The 13397-nt window shown below is 38.1% G+C and overlaps 1 protein-coding gene across 1 annotated transcript; it reads right to left on the minus strand.

The window, feature by feature from the left end:
- Positions 1–300: 300 nt before the first annotated feature.
- Positions 301–9864, minus strand: LOC125242781. The gene is made up of 2 exons (XM_048151720.1): positions 9230–9864; positions 301–373 (listed from the first exon to the last, which is right to left on the minus strand). Exons 1-2 carry the CDS (start codon positions 9862–9864, stop codon positions 301–303), a joined length of 708 nt encoding a protein of 235 aa, XP_048007677.1.
- Between the last annotated feature and the right edge of the window lie 3533 nt (positions 9865–13397).

The following is a 13397-nucleotide window of genomic DNA, read 5'->3' on the forward strand; positions in this document are numbered from 1 at the left end:
ATTGGTAAGTGCATTAGGGTAATTTCGAAAGTCGTCTACTTGCGAAAGTCGTATAAAAACCACCATTATTTCCATCATATCAAGATTCCCCTTTCGAAATTACCCGAGCATTTCTGTGATTCGAAATTACCCTAATGCACCTTATTTAGAGTGGGTAGATATCCATTTAGATCGGGTTTATTTAAAACAATAGTTACCTATTTGTTTTACAAGGGGGCAAAGTTGTTGTTTAACTGCACGAGCCCAATATTGATGATTAATACTGACTCAGAATGTGGAATCTTGAGCGTTGCGAGGGTTTCAAGGCTCGAAGGTTGCTGCCAAACTGCCAGTTTTGCCACCGAGTGAAACACACAATTTTTCACCACCGCAACTGGAACAAAATTAGTAATTTTACAGTTACTACATCAAACCAAATCAATTTCATCAATCTATTCAATATTTATGATTCAAAATGATCATGTATTGGTAAATTCTACCAGCTAGTAAAGTGTTTTTTTTTTTAAACGGACTTACTCTTGGCCACAGACTAGCCAAAGGCAAAGACGGCCTACGATGAAGTGAGCTCGCCCAGAAGATGCCTGTTCACCCTAGATTTGAAAATTTTCGAAGAATCAAGAGGTGAAAATAACTATTTATCGAGCTGATTCATGGTTGTATTGATGTATCTCACTCACGCAGACTGACTAATTAACAATTAACATGACGTACTAATGAGGGCACTATTGTAATTGGATTTACTCGTTAGGGATCGGCCTTGAGGGTGTAAGCAATCCCTGTTATTTATACATTTTTTTAGTGCCTAGATTTGGTTGACCGTCTTACTTGGTTAGAAACATAGTGATTAAGATTTAAACCATGTGATTCATAATGTTGGTCAGATGCCAATTAATATATCATGTCCATGACTGTTGCGGGACTAATGCCAATTTTAGATGATATGGAGACGTATACGTATAAATCTTTGCAGAGGCAAGGTTGAAACTAAATGTAGCACTGTATTTGTTCACTGTATTATAGTTTGTACATTTGGATCACGTCTCCGATTTTGATAAAAATTGGTAGGCCGATAGAGTCCATGATGCTGAGCAAGATCCACTAGGTTTCCCAAAATGTCCTAGGTTGTTTGTATGAAACCTTCCTTTTTGTTACCAGATTTCTATACATTTTCGGTAACAAAAAAGGAAAGTTTCATACAAACAACCTAGGACATTTTGGGAAACCTAGTGGATCTTGCTCAGCATCATGGACTCTATCAGCCTACCAATTTTTATCAAAATCGGAGACGTGATCCAAATGTACAAACTATTTGGGAATTGCTGCTATGTAGGTATTATTGATGCACTATCAGCTGCAAAAGTGGATGGCGAATTTATCAATGAATTAATTCATCATTTTTCCATGCACTTTTGCAGCTGATAGTACACAAAACGTTTTAATTACTATCTTGTGACACACTATCCTAAAGTAATTATACATTTACAAGGAATTATACCTTCCTCAAGAATCACTCTATTGGTACGCGAAAATTGCATGAAAATCCGTTCATTATTTTTTGAGATCTCGAACAAACAGACAGGTGTCATTTCCTCAAAGGTTGATTGGAAGAGATCCCATTAAGGGATAAGTCCGCCTACATTGTATATGACTGACTGTTTAACAGTGTCTCTTTTGTTTCCTTTATCCATACTAATATATTATAAATGGGAAAGTGTGTGTGTCTGTTTGTTTGTCCGTCTTTCACGGCAAAACGGAGCGACGAATTGACATGATTTTTTAAGTGGAGATAGTTGAAGGGATGGAGAGTGACATAGGCTACTTTTTGTCTCTTTCTAACGCGAGCGAAGCCGCGGGCAAAAGCTAGTGTACAATAAAGCTTAAATACATACATACATAACATACATACATACAGGTGTAATGGAGGACTATGTACTACTATAGAAGAAGTAGTTTACAAACCCAAATTCGAATGTAACAGGATTTTACTACAATGTCAATATTATTGTAAACCAAAGAATAACATGGTAACATTGAATCATACTTGACATAACAAAGACATCTTACGTTATGTAACCTAAACACAGTTTACTGACAGTTAGCGCACACTTAGTAATACCTTGTCACTGTAACTCCTTTGATAATTTCTTGTGGCAACTCTTCAACTGTGTTAACACGACAAGGTACTAACGGTGTTTGTTAACTTGTTAAATACAAGATAGTTCTAGCTTTGGTCTACCTACATCCCGTGATTCCCGCGGAAACCGAAGTTTGCAAAGTTTGCGTCGGTGGCAAACAAGCATACGGTCCGCCTGATGGAAAGCGGTCACAGTCACCTATGGACGACTGCAACTCAAGGTCACGTGCTCGTTGTCAACCCATTAGAAACTGGTACACTCCTTTTTGCATTGCAAAAAAGAGTACAAGTTCCAAGGAGGGTTTGGGTTGCCGACGACTCAAAGGACAACGGAACAAATTAGTTCAGTAGGTCCTTCCGTCACTAACACACCGCACCCTCGTTGAGCTCTGGCAGCCTTACTCACCGGCAGGAACACAACACTAGGAGTAGGGTCTAGTGCTATTTGGCTGTGGTCTTCTGTAAGGGGGGTGTAAATTGCGGGAATTTTCTTTTATTCGTCTACCTAGGCCCACAAATACGGGAACTTTACTATACCTACGCTGCTTGTGGTAAGTTGAGGATTGGGAGGTAACAAAACAACACGGTGGGTCACCATTGCTGGCTATGGCGCAGTAAAGAATTCAATTAATGAACCAAAAGCCGCAGTGTAAGTCAAACGCGTGTGATTATCGGTGACGATTAGAGGCCAATATGGTAAATAGTAGCGGTTATGACGTTTTGAAATTGGAATTTAGTACAAGATCATGGTAATTTTTTGTCGTATACTCGTACGTAACCGCCGTAACACAATGTAATGGTAGTCCAATGAGCGAAGTGTGTTTTGGTAAAAGTTTTTGTTTATATCGATGACTGTTTTGGTTGTACTTGGCCCAAATATTTTATTCAAATTTTAACAAACCTGTAGGTACTGTTATATTCGCGCTTTACAGAGTTGGCCGTACCGGTCAAAATGCTGATGCCGCATTGACGTCGGTGCGACAATGCACCATCAGCACAAGTAGTTTACCTATTTCATAAACTCATATTTTTAATCAGATTGGATTGGACTCGCGCGCGCGAAACTACATTTTGTATCATTTTAATTCATTTAATAAAGTGTGTGTAATAAATATCGTTTTTTAAAAACTTACAAGCCTGAACCCTCGTAATAGTACCTACTTAACTGTAAAAGGTTTTATTTTGTATGACCGTTATTTTATCTAAAATGAAATACATAGAAAACCTACAGATTTACAGTGCCTAATAATAATATTAGAATTTGAAAATTTGGTGTATGATTTCTATTTCAGGTGCCTTAGCCGAATGGCATATCTGAGACGCGAAACGAAAACGAAACGCCGCGAAAGGTAGTCTGGCTCTGTCGCGCCAATACTCAAGAGCGATAGAGATGGATATTCTACAAACGTTTCGTTTCGTGAGCGTTTGTGCCATTCGGCTACGTACCCTGATTATATTATAACTAATAGAAATGACAAAGAATACCGTTATATATTGTTATGCATTTAAACGTGTATCTTACATCACTTTGCATTGAAACAGAAAAAAGATGTAGATTTTACCATCTAGAAGAACTAGGTCACTCTTTGACGCGTCGAGACGCCGTAACGGCGACGGCGAAACAATTTTCTCGTTAAGTGCGTAAATTAAGACTTCAAACTAAGTCATTTTCCCCTCACTAGCTCGGAAACACGTGTTTTGTCCTTAAATACCAGCGGGTAAACACGCATTTTATCCACTAGTGGGTAAAGTAATTTGACCTTGAATAAAGTCAAATTAACTGCGTTAAAATTGATAAAAGTAGGTGAATCTAGTAATAAAGATGATTTACCACCTGTGGAACTACTGGAAGCAGTGGTAAACGCATTTTTTGCGTTGTAGTTTCCTTGCTATAGTGAGGGGAAAAGTTTTGTGTTACACTCGGGTGCAAATGTATTTTACTTCTCGTGTGTTAAAAAACTCGCAAGTTCAGGATTCTATTCTCGAACCACTCGCTTCGCTCGTGGTTCAACTATAGAATCCTTTCGCTTGCTCGTTTTTCAATTCCACACTCGGCGTTAAAATACAACTTTGCCCCCTTGTATAACAAATAACTATTATGAAACAGACTTTATAATGGACAAGTCATTTCATTTGAATATTACAAGAATGAAGCAAAAAAAAATAACGTGTTTCTTGATGGTAAATGACTTGTTTGGATACAACTTACGAGTACCTATCTTACTTATTGTTTTTATACCACTAATTTTCGGGCACATAATTTCGCAGTATGCCCATTATTCATATATAATTTTAATATTTAGCGTGCTGCCGCTTAAAAAAATACCTTTTCCCCTCACTAGCTCGGAAACACGTGTTTTGTCCTTTAATACCAGCGGGTAAAAACACATTTTATCCACTAGTGGGTAAAGTAATTTGACCTTGAATAAAATCAAATTAACTGCTTTAAAGTTGATAAAAGTAGGTGAAAACATGGAAAAATTTACGCTTCCGGCGGGACTTGAACCCGCATCATTTGCAATCCGTGCAAGGCTTTTAACCAATTGAGCTACGGAAGCCACGCCGGACATCGCAAATCTTTCCATGCCTTTCCTTATGTACACACGTCTTGGGGTGACGTCCTTGGGGTGGGTTTCCTTTAATATAAAAATGTTTAGAATCGTTAGCAGACGTTTCTGCTTGTTAAAAATAAAAGTAGGTGAATCTAGTAATAAAGATGATTTACCACCTGTGGAACTACTGGAAGCAGTGATAAACGCATCTTTTGCGTTGTAGTTTCCTCGCTATAGTGAGGGGAAAAGTTTTGTGATGCACTCGGGTGCAAATGTATTTTACTTCTCGTGTGTTAAAAAACTCGCAAGTTCAGGATTCTATTCTGGAACCACTCGCTTCGCTCGTGGTTCAACTATAGAATCCTTTCACTTGCTGGTTTTTCAATTCCACACTCGGCGTTAAAATACAACTTTGCCCCCTTGTATAACAAATAACTATTCTCATTCTCATAAATACGTTATATAAAATCAGTATGACAGATAAAGACAACATATTATTATCTAACTCAGGCTAGGGAAGTGTTAAAAATACGCCATAAATTATGTACGGGTAAGAATGATCGGCGTTTGTCAATATTTTTATAGTTAGCTCGAACTTCGTTGACTGGTCTTTGCTGAATCATTAACTCTAACAAAAAGGCCCCTACTATGTACATTTTGTGTCGGACGTTGTTCGCAACATTGTACTACAAACTGGGCTCTATAAAATAGAGTAGTTCATTTGTTGAACTAGTACTGCTGACAAGCACATCCGTGAGTGATACACAGATTTACATTATTTAGAATATTTAGGTTCTATGAGCTTAGATATTCTAGTAATATGAGTTTATTTTGGATTTCGTACCTAAGCTCTAAGGCCTGATTTAGACGGCGTACGAACTCGTATGCGATTTTAGTTACATTGAGGGCTGTTGAGGTTACATACACTTTTGCACAGGCATCAAATACCGCAATGTAATAAAACTCGTATGCGAGTTCTCGTACCGTCTAAATGAGCCCTAAAAAAGAAAATAATTATAATCACTCTGCCCGTCTATCTCTCTGTCTGTCTGTCAAGAGCCTTGTTCTTTTTAACAATTAGTGCTTTAAAGTTCTTTCATGAGTGCATTTCGTGTGCGATATATTTATGCATGTAATAAAGCAAAGCAATCATTTTCATACGAACATTAAAACCGCTTTGTAAGTTTATAAGAATAATAACTTTGTGTTTAATTTCATATTTTATTGTTACTTGTACGATTTAAATACCCTGATTGCCAACTAATAATTTTAAATTCCTTTGTTCATTTTGCCACAACAGTCACGCCACCTGGTGGCCACAAGGGTTAAACTATTTCACAGAAGGAAATAAGAGTTGAAATTTGCAGCAATAAAATAGGGACACTATTTAATTGGCTGAGTGGGGGTCTTATTTTAGCGTCTAATGTTTTTTGTTTGCATGAATTCTGTTTTATTTGTACTTTGTTGTGGCGTTAAATAAATGTTTTCTATTCTATTCTAATTCAAGTAGGCAAAAAAAAATTAAAGGTAGGTCCTGTTTTATCAGGGAATAAATACCTAAATGTAATAATCTAATAATGATGACTATTCGTTTAAAATAAATGTATTTATTTAATTTCCTTAATTCAATATCGCAATCGAATTTCAAGACAGTCTTTAATTAAAACTCAAAGACGGGGATTGCAGAAATGCAAACGACACACGCTTTAATCAGCGCTACAGACTCCTTTATACCTTGTACTACTTCAGACAGATGCAACCTTATCTATTCGATTGTAGAGTGTAAAATCTACTTTATTTCATGTTTTTTTTTATCTTCCCGCTCATAGGTATGCGTTTCCATTTGCCTACTAAAGATGTTGATACATTTTCATCGGCATATTTATCAACAACTTTAATACATCGTTTAAATTTAAATCAATTTCAAATTATAGAACAAACCAGGCAGGCAAGCACGGTCGCGTGATAAACGATATAACGCCAGGCCGTCCTTTTCCCACTATTTGTTGGGACGCACTAATTCAATAAAGCCTGCTTGAGCAAAGTAGGCACATTTTATGAAATTGATATGGTATTAAAAATACCTGGGTGACTGTTGCATTCAAATAACTTTTTCTGCATTGCACTTGTTTGGTTCCTTCTACTTAAACCACACGTTTTGCATCCAATTCAGTAATTTTGTCTGTATCCCACAGTGTTCTTAATTCCTTGTCTTTGTTTGTTTCAGGTACTTACAACTTGATCTTATATTCCGGTAATATCAATATCTGTCAGCAAGTAGGCCTCTAGCCATTCTGATATTTGACACACGGTACTAATTGCCACGCTCTGTCGGTCATTTGCCAAAAAAACTATTTTTTTTATTGTAGTAAATCATAATATACTGCGTTTTGTAAGATTATAACTTTTCTAACCTCAAAAGAACCCAATGGTACGAGTATTAGCTGTATCATTTAAAATGGTCAGTAAGTCTTCACTCAATTCCTTTTTGTTCTACTTCAGTCAAGCAGTAGACTTTTTATCCCTTTCCGACCGGATTGATATAATCCTGCAAATTATTTAAAAAAAATCTGGACAGAAAGTAAATTGTATTTTCGGGCTCAAACCTATACCGATCGAATCTGCAGACACTAGCAACACGTAATAATAGTAAATACCTTAAGTTGGCCGGGTCAGTCGGTCGCAAGACATGTTTGAAGATGGCGCGGTATTTTGGTGAGAGTAGTGACCCACGTAAGTTCATAATTTCGTATATTTTTGGTGACAAACCTTTTATTTAATGCATGATTTTTACTGTTAAAGAGCTAGTGGTTTTATTAATTATGAATTAAGACTAAAATTAAGTGATTTCGTGTTATTAATAAGATCGTAAAAAAGAAGTGCACGAATTTGTAGGTTCGGTCGTAGCCCGTAATCCGTTTGCCATAAATATCTGCACGTTTATGTGTATTCGGCCTTTGGGCGTAAAATGAATTTCGAACAAATAATCAAATATTTTCGCGGTTTATTACAAATTTCGGTTTGTAATTCAATATTTATATTCTATAGGGCGTCCATTAAGTGATGAACAAATCCTTGAAATTTTGTGCAATAGTGAAATATCAGATACTGAAAATTTTGACGACGGCCTTGAAGAATCAACTTATTACCTTTTTGAATGGCGTGACAACGAAAGTTTGGAGGTTGACCAGCTGTTTTTTGAACCTTCGTCTTCAAATACTTTAACTGATTTAAAAATACACGATCTGTCAATTGTTTCTGAGACGCAATGATAATGATTTAGCTTTGGTGAATGCATGGAGGGCATACGTACAAAATTGTTTGCGACGCCATTGGCCTCCCTAGACGCAAAGTACTTATACTAGATTTCCGCTTGGAAATCTTTGCAATGCTCATTAAAGCACCAAGAAAACGGCGTAATGAATAGAGAAGCATGTTCGAATGACGTTTCACATGGTAAAACACCTGTGAGGCCCAGAAAGAGTCAGAGCTCGCCAGCCCCTTGCATCTATCATATTTGATAATTATTAATCATTTGCCTAAATTTGACGATATGAAATCCCCTAAAACCTGCATTCCCCATTCGAATCCTGATCCAGTCGAACTAATACACGTTGCATCAACGTTGCAACAACGTGTACCTTTGCATTACACGCAAAAATAAATGTTTGAAAGATTTACATACGAAGTAAGTGATATAATTAATTGAAATACGGTTGTACTCACGTTATTATATCGCTATTGCTGCGACATGTTTCGGGCCAATTCGGAGGCCCCTCTTCAGGCGTATAGGAGTTCACGCGACGGCTAGACTCCGCAAACTGAACGCGCCGCTCGCCGCTCCGCCCGCTGCGCGCGCGCTGATAGGACGGGGGAGGGGGGCGCAGAGCAGTCTGCTGCTGTAGTTGTTGTGTAGAGTTCTGGTAGCGCGGCTGTGTCGACCGATGGAGGTAAGCACACTGCACTCACTGTGTCCACACGATTGTCAAAACACATTTTCCGCTTCACATTAGGTATTACCGGTTTCCATGCTGGTGGCAACATCCAGCCTCCGTCCCGATTGAAATTAGGGCGGCGTCCGATTTCAATGGCCTCGAGAACTTTGCGTGGTACAAAACATTTCTCCCGTACCAACAACCTTGCTCTATCGAAGCGTATAAAATGGGACGCGCCGGTATCGTACGCGTGCTCTGCCACTGCGGAATTCCTGGTGTCCATGTTCTTCACGCTTCGTATGTGTTCCGACAACCTCGCGGAGACATTCCTTCCAGTCTCGCCGACATACGCTCTACCACAGTCACAAGGTATCTCGTATACCCCCGGGCTACCCAGTGGGTCCTTATCTTTAGGAGAGCGCAGCACCTGCCTTACCTTTGTGTGGGGGCGGAAAATTGTCCTCATGCTAAACCTACGGCGTAATAGGCGTCCAATGGTATCCGTTACCCCTTTAATGAAAGGCAAGAAAACAGGCGCTCTCTCGACCGTATGTGTTCGCCGTAACGTGCTCGCACTTGCCGCCCGCTGACTCTGTCTCCAACTGTACCCATTCTTCTCTAACACCTGCCTTACATGCTGCAGCTCGCCTTGCACGTACTGCGGGTCACAGAGCCGTAAAGCCCTGTTGATGAGAGCGCGTGGCACCGAAGACAAATGCGCAGGGTGATGGTGCGAGTCAGCTTGCAGGTACCTGTCGGTGTGTGTAGCCTTTCTATGCACCTTATGAGTCACAAGGCCACGTTCGTCCCGCTGCACTAGGACATCCAGAAAAGGTAGAGCCCCATTACACTCTTTCTCTATAGTGAACGTAATCTTGGGATGCTGCGCGTTCAGGTGGGCAAGTAACGGGTCTAGATCTCTGCCTGTCACTACGGCAAACACGTCGTCGACATATCGCCACCATAGCCTAGGCTTATGTGGGCAGCTCTCCAACGCTCTCTGCTCAAAATTTTCCATAAAAAGGTTAGCCACCACTGGAGCTATCGGAGAACCCATTGCGACTCCTTCTATCTGCAAGTAGTATTCACCCCGCCACACAAAATATCCACTAGTGAGGCAAAACTCTATCATCTTCATGTACTCGGTGAGAGAGTCGTCGTGTTCGGCCATTCGTTTTATCAACTCTATAGTTTCCGCTACCGGTACATTAGTAAATAAGGAGGTTACATCAAAGCTCACCATTACCTCATCTTCCTGCAAATAGCGATATAATAACGTGAGTACAACCGTATTTCAATTAATTATTTGAATATGTCTCACGGAAGTTTAACGTGTATAAAGTAAGTGATAGTTGGAATGAGATTTTTTTCGTCAATTGTTTTTTTTATAGTTTTTTAATCGTTGTATTAAGTAAAAACGAATAATAGATGATTATAAAAAAAAGTTTTATTATCTAAAATAAGATATTTAGTCACTTTTTACGTGTCCTTCCGAATTTGCACTTTTGTGCATTTACATATAGGTCCTGAACGTCACTTTCCTGCATGCGATTTTTTTATTGATTAAAGGCAATACAATTTTTTATATTATTTTTTACGAGTATTTGACGACCATTGAAAACTGTTCACATGCATTTTTTATGAGATTTTAGAAAATAATTTTCTCGGTCGTAAAGGGTTATATCTCCATTGTCATTTTTTGATATCCTGTTTGTCTTATCTCATCGTTTTTAATATATATTTCGTCTAATTCATCAAATTTAATACAAACTTGATTTAATATTCCGGATCATCAATCTCTGTCAGCAGGTAGGCCTCTAACCCTTCTGTTATTTGACACACGGTACTAATTGCCACGCTCTGTCACGCCGAATCAACGCGGATTTGACGAAGGCCGATTCGATTTAATTTAATATGCTCTAATTGAAACTGTGAATCATATCGTTTTTTTTAAAGTTAGTAGTTCAGTGACAAAATTAGTGATAATTAGATTTTTCTTTTGAAATTCTATTGTTTTTTTATGATAAGTAATTTGCGGTAAATGTAAATAATACAATACTATTCTGGGTAAGTATTAACTCAGATTTAATTTCGGATGAGAAAAGGAATTGCAAATTTTTGAGGTTATACAATGTAATAAAAGAGACGGGGCGCTAATTAAAGGTCTTCTAGGACAAACACTAGGACAATACATCAAAACTGTACCTAGCATAAACTTTACTTAGATAGTTCTACCCACTTAGATTATGTAAGGGAGTCCGTTACATTTTGCAGTTTGGCAGAAGATTTAATGTTGTCAAAAAGGGTTTATTTTGAGAATAAACGTGTTTTTTTTAGAAAATCAAAATATGGTACCTACGATTTTTTTCTAATCTTGCATCTTCTTTCCGTATTTATATGATTTGAATTATGAACACTGCTCGTACCAAAATGAATTTATATTATATCAGTTTGGGTAGTCAGAACCTGTCTCAAGTTTAATATGAGATATGAAAACGAATGTCATACCTGCGCTGTCTAAGGGTTTAAGGGATAAGTCTTGTATTACGGTTGTTTCTGCCGTGACACTTTAAGGATTGCGTCCGGAAATGTGGATGAATTCCGGATGTTTTGAAATGTAAACGGGAATGTTTAAAATATGGAGATTTACTCCTACTACATCATCATCAGGCCTTGTACATCTTTACAGATGATTCAAGCAGCGTCTCAGATCTAGGGACAGCGGCGCTTGAGGCTATATAACCCGATTCGTGATCGGCATAACCTACCACATCTGTCACAAATAAAACTAGAATTAGTCTCTATCTCTACACGAGCGCGATCCTCGTTATGCCTTATTGCCCGTTTTCAGGCTAAGTTTTGAAACCAGGACCTGTCATGGGTTTCACGACCTCTTAAAAGGCTGGCCCTCCACTCGACGCGGTTTGCTGCTAGGTCTTCCCACGAGTTAAAATCTATGTTAAAAGCTACCATATCGCGCTTTACACAGTCCTTAAAGCGGAGGAGTGGGCGTCCTACATTGCGCTTGCCTGATGCGATTTGGCACAGCATAGTCCGTCTGGGCAAACGAGTACTGTCCATACGCTGCACATGGCCCAGCCACCGCAAGCGTGCCACACACGTCCTACTACAAATAAATGAAAAAAAATGAAAAAAGTTTATTATATAAATTAACAATTACAGAAAATTGCGACCCTGTGTCCTGAGCTAGGAAACCCTGTGTTACAGGACGCAGTTTCGTCGCACCAGTACCTTAATAAATATATTATAAAACTAAACAATTTGTAGAGCGAGTTGCATAATGAAGTACAAAAAGCTTACAAATAACTTTTTTTTTTGTGTAACGTAATATATTTTTCCCCTCACTAGCTCGGAAACACGTGTTTTGTCCTTTAATACCAGCGGGTAAAAACGCATTTTATCCACTAGTGGGTAAAGTAATTTGACCTTGAATAAAGTCAAATTAACTGCTTTAAAATTGATAAAAGTAGGTGAATCTAGTAATAAAGATGATTTACCACCTGTGGAACTACTGGAAGCAGTGATAAACGCATTTTTTGCGTTGTAGTTTCCTCGCTATAGTGAGGGGAAAAGTTTTGTGTTACACTCGGGTGCAAATGTATTTTACTTCTCGTGTGTTAAAAAACTCGCACGTTCAGGATTCTATTCTCGAACCACTCGCTTCGCTCGTGGTTCAACTATAGAATCCTTTCACATGCTCGTTTTTCAATTCCACACTCGGCGTTAAAATACAACTTTGCCCCCTTGTATAACAAATAACTATAAATAATTGTGTTTGGTTCGGAGCAAAATTATCCAATAGGGAGAATGGTATGAAAATAGTAAATAGCATCCGTAGCTTAACCCATGTAACCGTATTTAAAAAATACCAACGAAACCTAAAAGATTTTGCGAAACTAAATCAAACTACGATCCAATCCATCGAAGCTACAAAAACTGCGTCCATACGCAAAAACAACCAATTACTCACCAGGAAAAACATCTGTCGACTGTATCCTATTTATTTTCGGATCGTTTTCGTTACGTATCGAATGTGAAAATATTTTTGGTATTTTTGTATTGATACCTTTGAAAAGATTTAGGTTACATAGCTACACGATCCACGATAGGTACCGTTTTCAGGGAAAAACCTTCTTTCACGATGTAACTGCCATAAGGAAAGGACTCTCGTATAAAGTCGCAAAGAAAATGTCTTCGTTATGATAAGCAACAAAGACATTTGACACATGTATTTTGTAAGAATCATAATATTCTTAACCGAAATAGCAATCACTTTCAATAACTTAGTGTGAAATAATATAAAATTACTAGCTTGTGCCCGCGACTTCGCTCGAATTACAATCAAAAATTTTGGAATGCTCTATACAAACTTCCACCCCCCATTTTAGGGAATTTGGGGGGTTAGAAAGAGACAAAAAGTAGCCTATGTCACTCTCGATCCCTTCAACTATCTCAACTTAAAAATTCACGTCAATTTGTCGCTCCGTTTTGCCATGATAGACTGACAAACACACACACGTACTTTCCCATTTATTATATTAATTTATTAAGTTTTTTTTACACATTATGGGACAGTGGTGTTTGGGAAATTTCGTTCCGGAGAAAACAGATCGATTTATCCTTTTTAAAGTTACTTTTATTTCCTGTTTTTATCAGTGGCTCCATAATTAATGTATGCACCATAGACTTTTTTTAGATCAACCACAATATTATTATTAATAAGCAGAATTCGAGCACCATTGTATGATAGAGAGA

The sequence above is a fragment of the Leguminivora glycinivorella genome, chromosome 3 (genome assembly GCF_023078275.1).
Source record: "Leguminivora glycinivorella isolate SPB_JAAS2020 chromosome 3, LegGlyc_1.1, whole genome shotgun sequence".
In the NCBI taxonomy this organism is placed as follows: Eukaryota; Metazoa; Arthropoda; class Insecta; order Lepidoptera; family Tortricidae; genus Leguminivora; species Leguminivora glycinivorella.

What these genes read in the sequence shown, in the direction of transcription:
- LOC125242781 (XM_048151720.1), bottom strand. Translation starts at nt 9,864, where the DNA reads ATGGTGAGCTTTGATGTAACCTCCTTATTTACTAATGTACCGGTAGCG. An exon ending in CAGGTGTTAGAGAAGAATGG is followed by an intron (nt 374 to 9,229) that starts GTACAGTTGGAG and finishes ATTTTGTTCCAG; the next exon opens with TTGCGGTGGTGAAAAATTGT.